This window comes from Seriola aureovittata, chromosome 24 (genome assembly GCF_021018895.1).
Source record: "Seriola aureovittata isolate HTS-2021-v1 ecotype China chromosome 24, ASM2101889v1, whole genome shotgun sequence".
NCBI classification, from domain to species: domain Eukaryota; kingdom Metazoa; phylum Chordata; class Actinopteri; order Carangiformes; family Carangidae; genus Seriola; species Seriola aureovittata.
In genome coordinates this window covers 3722395-3741527 of record NC_079387.1, presented here as the reverse complement: position 1 = coordinate 3741527, position 19133 = coordinate 3722395, and the positions used below count along the sequence as shown (strand labels likewise).

The 19133-nt window shown below is 41.3% G+C and overlaps 2 protein-coding genes and 1 long non-coding RNA gene across 4 annotated transcripts; 2 read left to right on the top strand and 1 right to left on the bottom strand.

Annotated features, from left to right (window-relative positions):
• Positions 1–3392: 3392 nt before the first annotated feature.
• On the bottom strand, positions 3393–15810 carry LOC130165536 (coiled-coil domain-containing protein 122-like). Of its 2 annotated transcripts, none has more exons than XM_056370881.1 (6): positions 15723–15810; positions 15194–15309; positions 14522–14920; positions 14225–14341; positions 13957–14030; positions 3393–3581 (listed from the first exon to the last, which is right to left on the bottom strand). In XM_056370881.1, exons 1-6 carry the CDS (start codon positions 15748–15750, stop codon positions 3509–3511), a joined length of 807 nt encoding a protein of 268 aa, XP_056226856.1. In that variant the 5' UTR covers positions 15751–15810; the 3' UTR covers positions 3393–3508. The 2 variants fall into 2 exon arrangements, with proteins under 2 accessions (XP_056226856.1, XP_056226855.1); XM_056370880.1 differs by lacking the exon at positions 3393–3581 and adding an exon at positions 12270–13535.
• Positions 9427–14721, top strand: LOC130165538 (uncharacterized). Its single transcript, XR_008826822.1, has 3 exons — positions 9427–9556; positions 12073–12152; positions 14624–14721. It is a non-coding gene; the product is annotated as an uncharacterized LOC130165538 (long non-coding RNA).
• Positions 15811–15964: 154 nt separating the features above from the next.
• Positions 15965–18938, top strand: mtrf1 (mitochondrial translational release factor 1). The gene is made up of 9 exons (XM_056370874.1): positions 15965–16572; positions 16739–16836; positions 16921–17002; positions 17107–17214; positions 17514–17686; positions 17794–17911; positions 18015–18151; positions 18235–18333; positions 18548–18938. Exons 1-9 carry the CDS (start codon positions 15993–15995, stop codon positions 18686–18688), a joined length of 1536 nt encoding a protein of 511 aa, XP_056226849.1. The 5' UTR covers positions 15965–15992; the 3' UTR covers positions 18689–18938.
• Positions 18939–19133: the final 195 nt, after the last annotated feature.

Below are 19133 nucleotides of genomic sequence, written 5' to 3'. Positions count from 1 at the left end.
GGCCCTGTGGCAGGTCCGTTCTATGGTATGCTCCTGTCCTCATTTGTCCTCCATCCAAAGTCACATTTCTCAGAGACACGTGCCCCCCCACCCCCACCCACCGCCGAGCGAGAACCCTTTGAAATCTCAAAACAAACCACAGACGAAAGCACAGAGAGGGAGGCACATAGCTCGTTCCCCCACTGGGTAGAGAAGGGGATTATGGGGGATTACGGCCCTCTCTTATCCTCCACTTTTCCTCCCCTCAGCACCTTCTCTCGCTCTCTATGAGTTGTCAAAACAGGAAAAGTTTTCCTCCTAAAATCTCCATCGCTACGACCGTGCAAAATGAGATTCCAGACACGCAGCGGATGATTTTTCTCCACTCAGCTGTCTGTCTGAAGTATTTTGTTATTCTGTCAGTCCGGTTCGACTGGTTTCCTGCATCATTATTTTTTTTCTAGCAGTGTCGTCGTCAAAGGCAGTAGCATTCCTGGTGTGTGTTAAGCATCTGCTCGATGATTTGTAACGAAGACAAAACAATAACCACACCCATAACAAAATGTGTGTGAGGAGACAAAGATTTTAGGGTCAATTTCTCAGTTTTTGTTGTCTTATGTGTCATTTGTTCTCAAGCCGCCTCACACTGTAAAACCCGCATTAACAAGAATACAGCTCATCAGTCAGGGTAAAGGTGAACTAGTAACTCTAAATGACACTTTCATGCTTTTCACTTTCAGTCTGTGTTTGTTTTGGCTGACATACTCGGAGTTTTTGTCTGCGTGCGCGAGTGTGTGAGTCTTTACCGCGCAGCCAGACAGTCATTACACCACAGCTGAACTGACACAGCAGGAGAGACAACAACAGGCACAACAACGTTACATTCACTTAAAGAGCTTTCCGCTTAATCAGGTTGTTTATGGCACAGACTGTTCCAGTTTATTAGAAGGACGCTTGAAGGACTTTAAGTTTATGAGGCAGACGGTAAATGAAGTGTATGGTGAGAAGGGTTTTTTGAGGTTGTATCAGAATAAGTGTATAAAATGATCCACAGTGTGAAATGGTAGACGGACAGAAGTTGGTGTAATGTTATATTCTGCACACAATAAACTACACACCACACACTCTTTTAACAATAGCTTGACCACAACGTCATATTTGTGTCAGCATTTTGTCTGACCTACAAAGCACTTTGTTTATCAAATACACTACGAAACCAAGTCCCGCCATCTCCACGTGTTGAAGCAAAGTGCATGGGGGCTGTAGTAAGAGTTTGGAGGGCCGAGTGTTTTAAACTTTGCAAAAACCAGAAATGCACGAGTGAAAAGGTGTAAACAATTATTAAACCTTTTTGTTTGCTCCAATGAAAACTGCAGTTGTTAGCCAGTCCAGCTAAGTAGCTGCAGTTGCAACCTTGCATTAAGGCCAAGGAGCCCATAATTAACTGACTACAGGTTACAGGGTAAACAAGTCTAGGTCACAGTCTAGTATGGTAAACTGCAAACGTGCTGTGTGAGAATGAAAAGCTTGAGAGACGTGGACGGGGCATAGAAAACAGATAATGGTCTCACACTGTAGTATCAATAGTAATTGATTCTCATCCCTATATAGACTGACTGACATCAACTGTTTCATGAAGTAAAGTGCAAGACAGTCTGTTCCCTGGCTGACAATGTGCTGACCAGCAACACTCAAAGGGCACGCACGGCTGCCACGGCGCCAGCGCCAGCGTTAAGAGTGTCCTTCCGCTCTCCTCACATAGACACATCCACTCAGCACTCACACTTCAGACTGGAGGAAGGAGAAGTCCCGACCTCGCGTGACACAGTAATGTGACCTAAAAAACACAGCACATCTCAAAAATAGCTCGAACATTCAGCAGGCGTCGACGATGCCTCTCGTCGGCGCCGGCGATCCGAGTGAACGTGACCCCGTCCAGAAAGACGTTGTCCTGATGATCTTTCAGGTTGAACCAGTGCAGCGTTGTGTGCTTGAAATTCAGACTTTTCCTTTGTGCAAATTCACCACAGCTGGTGTTTTTGAGCAGGTGCGCACCAAATGGCCGACGAAGCCCGAGGCCTCTCAAGGAAGCAGGAGCACAGATCTGGTAAAACTCTCCCTAGATCAGCCTAGATACCGAAAAGCTATGTTTGAATAGGTAAATAAGGCGGTTGAAGGCATCATCTGTTTGGCATATGCCTGGCTGTGCTGACACGTCCGCAAGAAGGTGCAAAGCCCTCTCACAGAAACTCACAAATCCTTCTTTTTGTTTGTAGAGACGGAGAGAGGGTGTGATCAGTGTGCAGATAATTTGACACAGCAAAGTAAAACAAGCCCTATCCCTAAGCATATTTACTCTGACATCATCTTTCCTCCAATGTTGCCTCTCGGGTGCTTTCACAGACACAACAGAGCTTACTTAGCATTTGGTTTTGTAGACGCAGTGCTGCTTTGGGAGTCATTTTGTTGTTCTCCCTCTCGCAGCTCATTATAAACAGCCGTTTTAGTCAGATGGGGCTGATCTGGGTCAGTCAGTCGTGCAGGCAGACACACTGGACTTAAATTCACTCTCTAAGCTGCCGCCTTTCATTTTCAGAGCGTCTGAAACCCTATTCCTGTATATCCTCCATGTCTTCGAACCCCCCACTCAGCCCATGTCTGGTACATAGTGTTCAACCACACACATGCAAATATAAACACGCACACAGACTGAGGTCAGCTTCTATCACTGCAGTGTTTCCTGTTTGCTTCCTAGCAGGAAGAGAAATCAGCAGCCTTCTCTTTCTTTCACATGTCGTCCTTCACTTCTCACTTCACTCTCATCCCCACTTCCATTATATTTTTTTAAAAGGGCAGTGGGAAGACACGCGATTTCCTCTTTTTTGTGTTTTACACTCATTAAACTGATCTCAAATGGCATTTTCATTTTTTCACCCTTTTTCCCTCATCTTTAAGCCGATATAATGTCATGTTTATGAGTAGAGTACAAAAAGTCTGAAAAAGACATCTGCGTGCAACACAACTTCCATATTCAGGGCCACAGTATCAGAAAGTTTCACTACAGCACCTGTCATGCACTTGAAACCTCATGTGGGAAAGGGAATTTGTTTTCATTAGAGCTAAATGTGACTTCTTTTTCCAATTCCCCCTGAATCTTTAAAGTGTGATAGCAGGTGACTTTATAAATAAAAATGTATTATAAATAATAAATTGTAGCAGCTCTAAAGATATCTCGAGCACAGGACCACAGGTGTTGGGTTGAAGCAAGACTGCGGACAACAAAAAATTATTCTAGTGCAATTTTGTTTTTGAATTTTAATTAAATACACGATACATCAAGAATCCCACTTGAAACTTAACATCTAAATAGAACGTTGTTATTTTTAATGTTAATTGCACAGTGTGGGAAATTACTGAAAATAGTCTGGTTTCTGAGCTTTCGTTTGAATGATTAGATAAAACCAGCACCCTCTCAAAATCCTGGATGTGTTTCTTTAAATTCTTTCCTCCTTAAATCTGCGGGTCCATCTCACGTTTTCAGTCGGGCTCCAGGCAGCAGACAGCGACACGTGGAGCCAACATCAGCAGGAAGAAAATGCAGGCTGAGGCAAGAAGAAGAGAAGAGCACACACGGGCACACAAGGGCACACACACACACACACACACACACACACACACAGAGGTACATGCAGTCCAAGTATGACATCAAAAACAAAGTCTTTCCGTTGATATCATAATTCCTGCAATTACTATGTTACATAACTTTAAATTCATTTGAGCCAATTAAAGACATGTGACCTTCAGCTATGCAAAACTTACCCCAGCTGATCCTAATTTACTATGATGAACTGATGATCAGAAAACGGGTTGTGAGACGGGTACAGAAATCCCAGTTTTGCTTTCTTCCTTGGTTCAGTAGGAAGATCTGATCACAGCAGTCAAACATTTTAAAGGAAGTGGAAGGTCTTGGTTTGGGCACAAGCTGCATGAACATCACTTGCCAGCAAGCCTGTACACAGTATTTCACTGTTTAAAGCAGATGGCATGGCAAAATGAACAAAATAAAAGCTTATTTTAAGTGGAAATTTAAAACAGTGCTAATAAGAAGAAGGGTAAGTGTGTCACTCTGCTTGATTATGTTCCCAGTACAAGGTTTCTCCTTACTTTACTTCCTGTCTTTATGTATTTAAACAAGGTTTACTTGACCTATCCATCCTCCATTGACTCTTCATCACGAAAGAAGAGGAAAACAACAACAGAAGCAAGCAAGAGACATTTACTTCCTGATCTGTTAAATAATCACTACAATACAATACAGTAACAGATATATACATAGGCTGAGCTGCTATTTGGGTCAACCCCACTGTGGGCTACACAGTGTAGTAACCCACCACCCCTCCTCTCTTTAACTGAGGGGTTTTAGGCTTTGAGAAGTACAAGGTGTTCCAGCAGAGTCTTTATATGGAATACAGCTGATTAGTATGTATTCAGCGACAGACACACACAGACACACACACACACACACACACACACACACACATGCTTGTTTTTGATATTTCCACCAGTGTGGTTGTGCAGTAACACTGTGTCCTCAGCGGTCCTCCTACAGAACAGGTGCAGAGCTGCATTAAATATGAGCGTCAGTCGTGGGACACAGAAAGCCTGCAGTGCACGAATATAGCATGAAATTACTGTTATTATATAGCAGAACACATTCCCCCTGTGGAGATCTTCTTTTAAGAGCTTATGAGCCCTTATATACCTGATTCCATCTTTTTTTTCCCTCATAAAACTGTGTACTATGAAATATTTAAAAGTAACTGCCAGTTTATATCTGCATTTAAACTCCTATAATAAGATCATTGGAAAAAAGCTTATTAGAGGGCTACGCCTATAGAATCTGGTGTTGACCATGACCAACGTTTCCTCAACTCTTGGCATTTCTTATAAACCAACGTTTTATCTCCACAAAACATCTCTAAAGTCATAAATTCAATTTGTTCTAGAAATTTCGAAAAAAAAATGTGTAAAGTCTAACCAACATGGTGAACTGTGTCCTGTATGCAAAGTAGGATGTGTGGTCCCTGAGCCATGATTGGCTGTAGCTGCTGGAGGCGTCCCCGCAGTCTTCGTTAGCTGAGTTCTGATTGGAGCGGCACCTGGTCCATCCCCGTAATCAACCTGACATCATTTGGGACTGAGATTACAAAAGCCTGGCCAGCCTTAAAGTGCGCGAGTGCGGCTGATACGCACAGCTAGCTAGCTAAGGTTTTCCCGATGGGGCTTGAGCTTTTGTTGAACGTTTGGTGGTTGTTGAATAGTGTATTAGTTCGAGGTACACATTAAAGCAGGAACAGGGGTGCTGTTTAGTTTGTTTTTTTTAATGGACAGAGCAATCAGAGAGGTTTTATTTTCATTTAAGATTTAGAAAGCTAGTTGAAACTCTTGTTTATCTTGAGTCCTCCTCTTCCCCCTCTTAGTTAGCTTCATTTTGAGCTCGAGCTCTTTAGCTTACTTACTGACTGACTGACTTACTTACTTACTGATGTACTTACTTACTTGCTTTCTTACTGACTGCATTGTCATTATACCATTTTAATACCTCTAAAACAAACCTCAGTGCAACTTTTGAAACACCCTGCGCCTCCAGACTAACTCCTATCTCCTCTTGCCTCATCCAAATGTTCTCAGTATAGAAATAATTTGTCTCCCTCATCCAGTGTACGCATAAATACTGCATTTGTAACTTTAGAAATGTGGGAATTGAAGCTGAGTGCAACTCGCACAAACTCAGGCTGATAAATGTGCACAAAGAGACACACACACGCATGCACACCAGTCACAGAGGAAGCTTTGAGAGATGGCAAACTAAAGCAGGTCAGTGTTTCACCTGCAGTCACGATACATCAGTGTGGGCAGAAAGTGTAAAATACTGAAGATCTCAAGGGATTTAAGCAACAAACCCACTGCTTTCAGGTTTTTTTACCCGCTTACTATTGTGTTTTGTGGCTGTATTTAATATGTCAAAGCTAATGTGACATAGCTGCTGTCATGACTCACAAAGAGGCTCCTAATAAGAAGACAGCGATGTGATAGCAAAGCTTGCAATGCGACATGTTTTTAAGGATTATTCTCTCTGTAGCTGCTAAGTGATTGACATAAAGTGAAGCCTTACGTAATACACATGCTGGTATGTAACACCTCAGCACAATGACACAATGACTAAACTGAAATTCTTTTTGTCTTGCTCATGCAGTTGGTTTGTGGGACCTGCAGCCGCCCAGATCCCTGATGCTCTCCTTTAAAAAAAAAAAAAAAAAAACAACTCACCAGCAGGAAAAAGAAAAAAGGCAAATATTGGCGTCTAAACACCCACACACACCTGGTGTACAGTGCTAAGTGGCATACAAGCGGCCTCTTCACAGAAAGGAGTTGAAAAAAGGCTGCAAGGTTTGTTTGCATGATGTGTTTATCTAAGTCTGGAGCCTCTTTTTAAAGTGCCATTAGAGAAATACAGCCATACTGTCCAATTTATTAGTTCGAGACATTTACAATGTCTGTTCTTATACAGAGGCTGGATGAATCTAAGATGTGACTGAACCGTTTAAGAAATGATATAAGGTTTGTTTTTCTGTTCTCAATCACATACATGTAGGAACATGTTAGGAACAGAACAGTGCGGATGAAAGGGAAGATGTTGTTCATGTTTTTCATTGGCGATGTTCAATGCCCTGTGAAAAAAAACCCCCCCACTACAGAGTGATAAAACTGCAGCTGTGGTTTAACTGTGCCTGTGAGAGGGGAAATGAATAGGGAACAGTATGTACGGGACGTTTCTACATGTGAGAGAGAAGAAGAGATCCTTTAATTTCAGTTGCTTCCCTCCATTGCTTCCTTCTCAATTTCATTCATAATTTACTGCCCCCACTGTTCTGGCTGCGATTGGGATACAGAGAGGAAGCAAGCCACATCATGCCCCCCTCTTCCAGCTCGCACGCACACTTGTTCTTATGACGTAATGGACGATCCGGGACTCCCTGCCGCTCCCTAGCTGCCCTACTTTCTGGATGTGGAGGAAGAAAATCAGCCTCCTCATCTCTTGTGCTGCAGTTTCAAGCGAGGCCAACACTTTAACGGTGCGGCCTGCATCACTGCATAAGGCATGTGAAGCATCTATTGTCCTCGATTACACTGTTTATTCAACACACTGTTTATTAGTAGGTGTGCTGGTACGAATATGTGACACACCAGGCTAATATGAATTCATGTTCTCAAATCTGGGACATTTTGGAAAAAAAAAGCATAACGTCACACATTTGGATCAAGCTGCTTTTTAATCTGGATCACTGTGTACTCTTCGTTAGATTAAAGCATGAGGAATGTTACCTACATCATGAGCCAGTTGTTGTCTCATATGTTGACTCAAGTCCTGTATTTTACCTGAGCATTTACCATGTATGCCACTTCATACTCTTTCTCCACTACACTTCAATTCTGCAGCCAGGTGCGAATGAAGATTTTAAAAACACACTGAGCACATAAAATACAATCTATTGTTACAGAGCTTCACTATCGAATAAGCTTCCAATAATTTGATCAGTTAATGAATTGATTGTTTGGCCTATAAAAAGTCAAGCTCGAAGCAAAAGGCCTCCATCACAACTCAGTCACTTGCCAGCTACATCATTAAAATGCTGTTTATATGTTAATGTATCAGTAATAATAATCCAGTAGCAAAATAAATAATAAGATAACACTGACATTTTTATACTTTAAGCCAATAAAACTTAAAAAATTAAACTGGTTGTTTCTCCATCGCCCTGATTAGTGCTGGAAGGTTTAAGACGCTGAGCAGCATTTACAAAAATGACTCACTGCTGAGTGAGCGGGTGGGTGGGTGTGAAACTGACTGGATTCATGACTCATTTCAGTGTAAATAAATCGCTATATGTAACAACTCCTGTCGGGAGGCAAGTGGCTTTGTTTCTATAAGCACACAACACGTTTGCCGCCCACTTGTATTACATGATACAAGCTTGTTTTAGGACAAAGAGCTACTGAATGTGACATTACATGGATTTAAAAAAAAAAAGTCACAGATACCAGGACATTAAAGTGTGCATCCCTGTGTGTTTGTTTAGGTTGCTCAGGTACATAGTAGGGTGTGGCTCCACTACGGGCGTGTTTGTGGATTGAAGGTTTCGTTTATTTAATCTATTTTTAGCCCGGGCTATTTGCTGGAGTTAGGTGAGACCTTTCGGCCACGTCATGCTCTTAAGCTCTCTCGGCCCACAGTGACAGTAAACTGTGCGGATCAAAACATTCCTGACAGCCAGCCACACCCTGAGATAACGCTGAACACCTACACCAGGTTTCTGTTTGCAGCTAGTGCCAAGAAAAAGGCCCAACTCAACCTCTGGAAACACGACACCTTAATTAAATTCCCTCTTGACTCACCCAGGACAATGAACTCAACCATAAATGAGTCACATGCTGACTGTTACTATTGTTTATCAGAACAGATAAAAGTAAAATTAAAATAAGGCAGGATGTTTAAAGTTGGTTTAAAAGTCAGCAGGTTTTATCTGGAAACTGTAAAGCTGGCCATGTGTTGTTTAGTCTGACACGGACCAACAGGAGCAATTAGAGGCCAACAGCGTCACAGTGGTCTCCCCTCCTCACTTCTTTTTCATTTGGTTAACTACACCGGGGATCTGTCTCACGATTACTGCTTTGTCTGGATAACTTTACAGAGACAGTAATTACTTGAGCAAACAAAAGAAAGTAAATAAACTCTGTCCAGTCTCTGGAGGTAAATCCATACTCAAGTTGACTACAAGCTGTTGCCTGGCAGTTTGTAAAGCTCTTAAAGCCACCGTGAAACAATTACTGGCAGCATTGAAATGCAGGTTTCTCTGGAAATTGATATTTCTTTAACCTCTGAAACTGTTTCTCTGTCTGAGATCAAGAGCAAATAAATCCTGTATCCTCTCCTGGCTGCCACGACGTGCAGAGGAGGGAGGAGGCGTACTTCTCCGAAAGCTCATCTCAACTTTTCTCAGGTGCCTGAGCTGCTGACATCACAGAGGAAAACTTCACTCTGGTGTGTGTTTGCACACATCAGCTCAGCCGATTGTCTACATACACACAAGGCAGTTGAGCTGAAGCGCCACTCACCAGCTGCTGGGTGGGAGTCAGGCCCCAGGCTGGGAACAGGACTTGTGCTGGGGGTTTTGGTGGATGGTAAAAGGGTATTGAAGCCCAGAAATGATTAATGTTTTTTAAATGTGCACAAAACTATTCAGAGTTGTCATTTTGATAAATATTGTAAAGTATTAAACCATCTCAAAGGGCATTTTCTCAATTTCTAGATACTTTCTTAAATTCATCTTTTAAAGGGTACTTGCACATAACATAATACCTAAATGTTTCATATCACAATTTTCAGAACAATCTCAGCTCTTTCTTAATGAGGCCCCTTTTTGTCGCAAACGTGCACACACCCGGAACTTATTAGTGGGCGAGCCTTCGGGGGACTCTTTTACTCGAACACCGTGGGTGGAGAGGACAGGCCAAGGTAAGTTGCGCATCACATCACATCCAATTCAACTGTCCACCGTTAGGTCAACACAGCATCCAGTTCTTAATTTCAATTAACATACACCATTAAATCATAAGTTACGTGCGTCACCCGCCCGATTACAGGTGAGCGGCGAGGTGAGCAGCCTCGCGCCTCCTCCCTGCAAACACCTGACCCACGCAACTACAAATATCGGACTGTCATTATTAAAATCCCACCTGTGTTTGATTTACACTGTTGCACTTCAGTTACTCATATGCTCACATATAGAAATACTAATAGTAATATTGCGGTATGGTTATGGCGCCCGTCATTACAGGCAGTTTGGATAATAAAAGTAATCTTTAGTTAGTATAGGGCTGTTATTTTTGTCATCAGTTAATCTTTCAATTATTTTTTGATCGACCAATTGATTGCTATGAAATGTAAGACAGTTTCCCACAGCTCTAGGTGATGTAATCAAAAATGCTCCTTGTATCCAAAGACATTCAATTTTAAATGAGACAAAAAAGAGAAAAGCAGCAAATAGACATATCTGAGAAGCTGACACCAGACAATATTGATTTTTTTTTTTTTTTTTTTAATTTTTGCACTGTTGAGTGAGTGAGCGCTCCATACTCAAAAACCACTTTGCAGAGTGCTGATGTCTCTAGCTTTCAAAATTTACACTGCAACGTTAAACCCTTTTTGCAACCAAAATTGCCTTGAGTCTGTACTTTTAATGGTGCAGCCTTCACCAGTGATCTCTCAATGCTGCTGCAGGATCTCATGACTGGAACCTGGGCTGATGTAGAAAGATAAATAAGCTGCTTCTTGGAGCAGTGGGCAGATACTCTGCTGTGAAAAACGGCACATCTGCGAGGAATGTGATCTGTCCAGCGTGGATGAGTGACGACACTCACAGAAGATGTAATGTTTTCGTAGGTGAAGGATTATCTTAACACTGACTTGTTTTCAAAATGGTTCTCACAGAAGAGATAACGTCCAGGTACGAACCTGCACAAACACACTGACACACTTTCTTTATGCAGGTGAGATTTAAAAAAAAAAAAAAAACTGAACGTGGATTAGGTGACTGGGAATCAGCCAATGCAAACACACACATGTGCACATGAAAGCATTCACACACTTTGAATATTTGCATTTAGATAATTCACACACCCACACAACCAGCAAAATAGAGACACTCCTGCAATACATCTGCTTTTTTTTTTTACACCTCTAACGCTATGTTTCGGCAGAGGCTGCCAAACTCTCCTGTAAACAGTAGTTCAGGAATTTATTACACAGGCCAACGTTCGAGGCCATGCGTATAACGATTTCTCATACACTCCAGGTCAGCTGTCTCTGCCTAAACGTTAACAAACATGGGCAGCTAGCCAGAGCTGCAAACAGCTGGAAATATGCCAGTCAGACACACTTTAATCATGCACGAGATTGAGTAGATGTGGCAATAACAGTCATAACTAAACAAACTGAAATTTGTTGATGCTTTTTAGTGAACTTTAACTGCATGCATATTCTTTCCACACCCTCCACTACTTTCTCTACGGACCTAATTTTATTGGAGAGCCAAAATTAGTAAACAGCGCATGGCATCTGCTGAAGATGACAATGTTGCCCAGAGAAATAATTGAACTCAGCCATCCTGCAGCTCGTCGAGCAGCTTTTATTTATTTGCACATTCATTTATCACACGGTGAAAAAGATGTTTCTTGGAGGGAGGCAAGCCAGTTTTCCATAAACTACAGTTTTAACATTAGATACTTCTTAGCATGGTTAAAATGTTGTGAAATATCTGAATAAAGTCGACTGTTTTATGTCTTTCACAGGAAAAAAAAGTATTTAAATGTTCGTCAGTTTATAGTTCCCACTGGCTGGTAAATCCCTAAACTCCCCCTCTATGTTCTCTATTTCAGCAGCCAAGTATATTTTTAAATGACGGTTGATGCCAAAATGGAGTAGACAAATGTGTCACAGCCAAATAAATAAAACCAGCATGTGGTAAAAGGCCAGTGTTAAATTCATTCCCCAATTAGCTAGACTAAATTAGCTGGGATGGAGGAAATGAATGGCATTTATTGAAAGAGTTTCTTACAAAGGAACTCACTGCAAAGAACTGCTCCCCAAGTGCAACACAGTCCACTTGACAATCCATAATTTGCATCAATGTGGTCGAAAAACAAATAACACACACTGAGTTTCATTTTAACACCTCCCCACTATGGCACACTGCAACACTGGAGAGGGAATCAAGGCTAAAAAAGAAAGGTGGGGTGGAAATCGGCGGGTATTTTAAAAGGTCACACCGTTAGGAGTGGCACTGTGGGTGTACATTGTACTGTACAATTTGTACGCTCTGAGGAGGGAAAATATATGTGCACTCAGCCAGTGACGCTGCGGTGTATTTCTGGACTGTCTTCTCTACAGAGGATGGTTCGGGCAGTTTGTTGCACATTTGCTCACGACTCTATGTCTGAAATAGTTGTGTGTAAATTTGTGTGTTTTGACAGTTTGAGTGGAGGAGCCCTGGGGCTTGGAAGCGTCAACAGGATAGAGCAGAGGGCTGTCAGGCTGAGAACATGCTAATAAGGTCAGTCACACAGGGCAGCACTGCAGTACAACAGACACCCAGACTGGCTGGATATTCCCCTCTAGCACACCTTTAAGGAAATGGCCCATTTAACTACAGTTTGTGGTTGAGTAAGTAATGAAAACAGTCCTAACTTTTGGGTAATTCATTACATATTGCCCCTTACCTCCCACACAGTGTACTAGACTACCTCTCACTCTATAAGCTGTAGAGACTGTGGGTCACTGCACAGTTTACTTGCTCAATACAATTATTTCATAAAGTAATTGTTTTTAAATATAAAATAGTTGCAGGTATTTGTCTCGGAATTGGTAATTTAGTTCTTAATTGGTTGACAATTATGAAGAAACGCACACACACCAAAAAACACAAAACATACCTATGCAATGTTATCTAATTCTGTGCTCAAAGCTTATGTTTGTGTAGAATAAAAGAAAAATTGTGAACAAGACGGTGCTGTATAAGTATTTTTTCATCTTTCCAATTCGCTATAGTGTCATCTTCACTTAATCTAAATGCACATCTGTACATTGTGTATGTATCTGCAGCTTTCCCAGGCCTTGCGTGAGCAATTCCATGACTTCTCTTGGCTTTATATAACTGTTCCAACAACGCAAAGAGTCTTATGTCTATATCTTGATATATATTACAGCTTTTCTCAGAGACTGATGCGATACATTCTGATGTGGAGTAGGTTTCTGAAAAGGCATTCTCATCGTTTAATGAGTTTTGAGTTATGGCTGAAGTAGCACAGTCACGCCCTTGTTAGCCGGCAGTGGGACTGTCACCTCGCAGACCGTCAAGCGACCCAGTGAAGCGGAAGCTGGAACAGCGTGTACCAAAACAACACCATCACATCGACAGTTAGAGTGCGGACACTTGGCTTTTGTTCTGCGCGGGTCACTGTTGTGGACACTCACTGTTTTCACTGTCACCACCTGACCTAAAATCCCATCCCACGCCCCCGCTCATATCGCCCCTTTGGTCTTAAAAGCAAAACACTCCTGCATGCTCATCTGTTATCGAGGAAATCGAATAATGTGATAATAGGCAAATATTTTAATATTTTTATGGTTTTCTCTCTGACACAACACGCGTGTTTAAAGGCAAAGGTTCAGCAATAACTGCCGTGTTAACATCTGGTATCAAAACTACTCTATAACAGTCCAGGTGATGGTTTTGTGATCAAGTTAAACAGATAAAGTTAAGCATTTAGTTGACACTGCTGCCCCCAGTTGTTCAAATGTAGTAATAGCAACAATTCTTCCTTTAACAAATAGACCCACAATAATAACACAGGCTTACATTTAAGCTGAGGACTCTTGCTGATTCTTGAGCTCAGCTAGCTGTCTCTCCATGTGGTAGATGTCTTCAGACATTTGCCTGAAATAAAGCAGACATAATTTGGGAGCTTTTAATGTAACAATGTTGAACATTACTGCATCATTGGGGTAATTTGCCTTCAAGTACCCTCCTGTTAAATTGCAGCAAATGAAAAGGCTGCATGAGGAGTGATGGGGTAAAAAACTTCTTCAATGATTTTCTTCCCACTGATATGAAAATTTGAAAATTCCTGTTTTAAATGTATCTTAAACAACCAAATGTATTCCTCATTTTTGAATTCTAGAGCTGTTTTAGTCACAAAGGGCCAAGGAAATGTCATTTTGCTATTTTTAGTTTTTACTTTCCTTTGGTAAATAAATTTAGAATTAACACCTGTGCAAAACATTAGTGTATAATACATAAGTGTATGCAAGCACTTCATTGCTGTATAAATATAGATGGTGTCTGTGTTTATTTTCACCTGTAGACAGCCTGGGCCCTGCTCAGTTGGCAGTGGAGGCGCTTGACAATGGCTTCATAGCGTTTGTTCTGGATCTGAGGCAGTGGGAACACAAACAAAATAAAGTCTGATGAGTTTTTATTGAGACTAACAGGGTCTCAATTTATTTATTTTACACTTAATGCTTTTGGGTTTTGGACTGTTGGACACAACAGGACAACAGATAAACATCACCATGTGTCTCTGGGACGTTGGTCGCAAGCCTAGTATAAACTTCTCTTTGCCGTACCTCTATGTCTCTCTTTATCTGGGTATGAGTCGCATGCTCTTTTTGCAGTCGCTCTCTCCTCTCAGCTATGGCCTTTCTCCTCACAGAGATCTCCTCCTTCAGAGCATCAATCTCTCTCTGCAGAAAAATAAAATGGTTACGGATACTGCAGATCTCTGTGGAAGGTTTATGGGGGGAAAAAAACAAACGAAGGAGTACAAGAGTAAAAAATAAATGTCTAATCAAAGGAAAGCAAAAACAAAAAATATAATACATAAAGTTTAAAATTTCAGTACAATTCCCGATCATTATCTTCACCTTTGCCATATGCACACTGTCTCCATTTGGATTCTCTAAATCTTTCTTCAGCTCCTCTTTTTTCCGTGTCAACATCCTGACCAGCGCTTTCTTCTCCTCCAGCTTCTTATGGACCTCCGTCTGGCTCGCTGCATGCAAAACAGCTGCTCTGTGACCCTCCATCTTCTGTCGATAGGTGTCGAACCCCTCCCGAGCCACGCAAGCTTTCTCCTCCTCCTCACGTGTACGAATCTGGAGTTCTGCGTTTTCTTTGCTGATGGATACACAGCGATCATGCAGGACTTTAGTCTGCTGCTCCAGGTGCTCCATGTCGCCCTCCAGCACTAGGATCTCCCTCACTCTAGATCTCAGCTGCTGCTCTGCCTTCTTACCTTTCATCTCAACATCTGAAAGAGTTGTCTGGAAAAGGAAGCATAACAATTTCTACTCCCCACCAATGCGTTGCAGTAATTAATTGCCAGCTCTTAATATACATCCATCTTTTTAGGCCACCAACTACTTCTACCATTACAGCAGCTTATACTGTTACTGTTACTACCAGTAATAGCTAAGGTATACACTTCTTCATTTAGCAAAATGAAAGAAAGTGTTTAAGTGCGTAACAGAGAAAATAATTTAGTTTATAAGCAGCATTAACTTCAGCCTGTATTAAATTAAGGTGTGAAGGTGAACCTGCAGGGAGCTGAGTTTCTTCTCTTTCTCTTTCAAGGCCTCAATCTGGGTATAGCCTTGTTTACTGACATCCTCCACTGCCTTGGTTAATGAAAAACCAGGATTCATCTGTGTTCCTGAGGGACATTGATAAAAGTGTAGTTAGGTTTCTGTAAAACCTTCTGACTGTTAGTGTAACCACTTAGAAATCACATTTTCACTAATAAGTCAGTAAGAGTATTTCCAAATGTCATCTTTTGATTTGGCAGACACCCCTGAACACATCACAAAATGTTAGGGATTTCAATATGCATCTACTAATCCATAGCTAATGTGGTTATAGCTACAGTTAGCACAATAAAATAAATAGTGAGTTCAGTAAGCTAATATTAGCTAATAATAGGCTAACAAAGTTGACATTAGTGCATTTGTTATTTTTTCATAGTCAGTTAAATCACTTTCACCAGCACAGTTACTTAAATACTTAAGCACCAATTCTCTTTATTGTTTTTTGTCAATAGGTATATTTAACTAGGTACTATCATCTTACCGTCGGCACTGGCTCTAAAGTTTGACATTTTGACCTCAGTTTGTAGGCTTGTGTGACTGCGTTAGGTTCGGCACAAACTAGCCAACACCTGTACCAATGTTACTTTAATGACAAAATCAATGCTAATGCTAGCGAACTGATGTCAATATGTGAAACTGTAGCGCCAGTGAGTACGATAACTATGATGGTATTTACTAGTTTAACATGGTTATTGATTAAATAAATAAATAAATAAATAAATAAATAAATAAATAACGTAAGAGTTCAACTATGGCTGGACCAAAGTACTATACAATGAAACTACAGCTCCCAGCATTCACTTCTTTCGTCTCCTCGACCTCTTTTCCTAAACTACTTCCGGTTTGTCTTACATGCTACAGTTGCAGTGAAAACACTCCAACAACGCGTGTAGATATTGTTTTTCTTTACTCATTGCGCTGTAAATGTAGTGACATGCTCGTCAATCGCTGGTTTCGACTGTGCTCACTGTGTAGCCGTGTAGTTTACAGCAGTACAGGAATAAGAGGAGGATGGAGGACACTGCCAGGACACACCAGTCTGAAATATGCTAACATTACAGAGGTGCCTTACCGGGGCACAGTAGAATCAAAACGTCTCAGTCACAGCGATCTGGGGGACTTGTATCAGAGCGAGTCTTTCCAGAGGTACCTTCAGCAACTCATGGGGGAGTACAGAGACCTCAGCGAGAGGTTACAACATGTTTATCTCAACGAGTCTGACAGAAAACAGCTTATAAAGAAACACACAGAGCTGCTGCCTCTGGCAAATATATTTGGTAGTATTGAACAAGCCCTTAAAGACCACGAGGAAGTCTTTTCACTACTGAATGGTGAGTATTATTGTATTTCTGTCAGTAACAAATGTCAAGACATAAAGTAATTCTTTGGTAATGACAGAGGAAATTAAAAACTAAACAGTGTTAGAATGTCAGATGGTATCCATGTTAAATTGCAGATAGCATCAAAATGCCTTGTTCTGTTTCCCCCTGACTGCAGGTTCAGCTGGTACCAAAGATGAAGACGAACAGCTCACCCAGTTGTTAAAGGAGGAGGAAGGGCAAATCTCCAGCAAGATTTTGGCTTTGAGAAAAGATGTAAGAACACAAAATAATGATCAAACATATATTGAAATAAATAGAAAATTCAGAGTTAATGAGTGGAACCTTCTTTCTTTCCAGTTGATCAAAGCACTTGTGCCCACTGACCCTCTTGACTCCAGTAATGTCTTGCTGGAGGTCGTATCAGGACGAACAACAGGAGGTATGAAAGAATGCAAACAGAAAATAATCTGTTTCTTTACATTTTTAAAATCGGCTTGCCGATACGTTTTCTTAAACTTTCTATTATCCTAAATGTGGTTTTAGGTGACATCTGTCAGCAATTCAGCAGAGAAATGTTTGACATGTACCAGGGTTTTGCGTCTTACAAGAACTGGGACTTTGAGGTTTATAACTACACACCTGCTGAGTATGGTAAATCATGTTTTTGACTGTATTTCTGTATCATTCATCTTCTTGAGTGTTCAGTTTCAATTGTTTTTTTTTATGCAGGATCAACATATACACTGTAGATAAATCTTTATTAATTCAGTGGTGTCTAAAATGGTAGTGCATGGACATGACCATGAAAAAATGTTGAGCCAATCAGTCTTTCAGCTGCTGCACTAAAACAGAATAAATGCTATTAACCCAGCTCCCATTTTTTTTGCTGTGACAAGTTAAAATGTCCAAAGAGCATAAAAAGTTTAACATTGATTGACCGTGTGTCTCAGGGGGTTTGCACCATGCAGCGATACGAATAACCGGGGACAATGTGTACAGACACCTGAAGCATGAAGGAGGAACACACCGGGTGCAGAGGATCCCTGAGGTGGGCCTCTCCTCCAGGATGCAGCGTATCCACACAGGAACCATGACTGTTATTATTCTGCCTCAGCCAGTGGAGGTACACTCTTGTCTCTTTCCCACCTGCGTTCTCATAAGTCTGCGTTTATTAGCATGGTAGAAAAGTATTTTTTTTCCACTTGTGTCCTTTTTGTTCTGTGTTTGTAGGTTGATGTCCACATCGATCCAAAGGATCTTCGCATTGACACATTCAGAGCTCGAGGTGCCGGGGGCCAGAGTGTCAACACAACAGACAGCGCAGTGCGCGTCGTTCATCTCCCCACCGGTAAAACATGCCAGAAACATTTACGGACAGCTCTGCTTTTATGTCATATAAATATGAGGCCTGGTCGCCTTCTGTGTTCACCGTTAGTTTACCCTCCCAACAGGCATAACAGCTGAAAGTCAGCAGACTCGCTCTCAGCTGCAAAACAGAGATACCGCCATGCGTGTGCTGAGGGCCCGACTCTACCAGAGCATGATGGGTAAAGATACTGAGCAGAGGCATACTGCACGAAAGCAGCAGGTGAGTGACCATTATTACCAGGAAAACTGATGTAATATTCAGATATTTTTGCAATGTCTTAATTCTCACGTTCCTAACTACAGGTGGGTACACGCTCTCAGTCAGAGAGGATTCGCACCTACAACTTCAGCCAGGATCGTGTCACAGACCACAGGACTGGATATGTCACAAGAGACATTAAGGTTAGATATTAAGAGAGTCAACGTGTCTCCATAAGGAAATGTTAACCCGTACATTTTAAGTTTGTCATTCTTGTCATTTTCAAACTTGTAAAACAGGCAAAACTGTTGTGTACGGTTGAATCTCTGGTTTCTTAAATTTTTTTTATTACCCACTTTTAAATCTCTCAACTCATTAGTAAAAATCAGTGTCATATGTTCTGGTCCATGTGTTCAGGAGTTCATGAGAGGAGGGGCGGCTCTCGATGACCTGATCTCTGACGTACTTGAACACGCAGAGAGGGAGTCTCTTCTCGAGATGGTGGAGAGCAGCAGCGGCAGTCTGAGACAACCAGAGTCTGGACAATCTGCAGACTGATGCACAAAACAGCTTCCTGTCAGGTGGACTGAACATGCAATATGTGGTGTAGTGGATGATTTTCTCCAACACATCCTACGGTACTGTGACTGCATACCAGGACTGAAAAATATATTATATCATCATTCATATTGAAATTTACACTTATGCAATAGTCACATTGCAAAGGATGCATACATACATACATAAGAGGAACTGCAACCATTGCTCATAATAGATTTTTATTTTTGTAATAAAATATGAAATTATATATTTTGTGCCATGGCAATTCCCTAAATAATGCTACAGCTTTACAGATGAGCAATATTTATGTATAAATTATAAATATTTTAGTATGATTACTACTTTTCACGGTAAAAACTTGATAGTAAAGTTGACTGTCTACACTGAATGTAAACAGCCATCAGTACTGTTTATTGTGGGTAAATATTCTTGATGGTTCTTT

Excerpts from the sequence above, each read along its gene's own strand:
- mtrf1 (XM_056370874.1), top strand. The coding sequence starts at position 15,993 with ATGGCTGGACCAAAGTACTATACAATGAAACTACAGCTCCCAGCATTC. Across the intron at positions 17,687-17,793 it reads TTCTGCCTCAGCCAGTGGAG|GTTGATGTCCACATCGATCC; the intron begins GTACACTCTTGT and ends CTGTGTTTGTAG. Across the intron at positions 18,152-18,234 it reads ATACTGCACGAAAGCAGCAG|GTGGGTACACGCTCTCAGTC; the intron begins GTGAGTGACCAT and ends TCCTAACTACAG.
- LOC130165536 (XM_056370880.1), bottom strand. The coding sequence starts at position 15,750 with ATGTCAAACTTTAGAGCCAGTGCCGACG. Across the intron at positions 14,921-15,193 it reads AGAAACTCAGCTCCCTGCAG|ACAACTCTTTCAGATGTTGA; the intron begins GTTCACCTTCAC and ends TTCCTTTTCCAG. Across the intron at positions 13,536-13,956 it reads AGGGCCCAGGCTGTCTACAG|GCAAATGTCTGAAGACATCT; the intron begins GTGAAAATAAAC and ends GCTTTATTTCAG.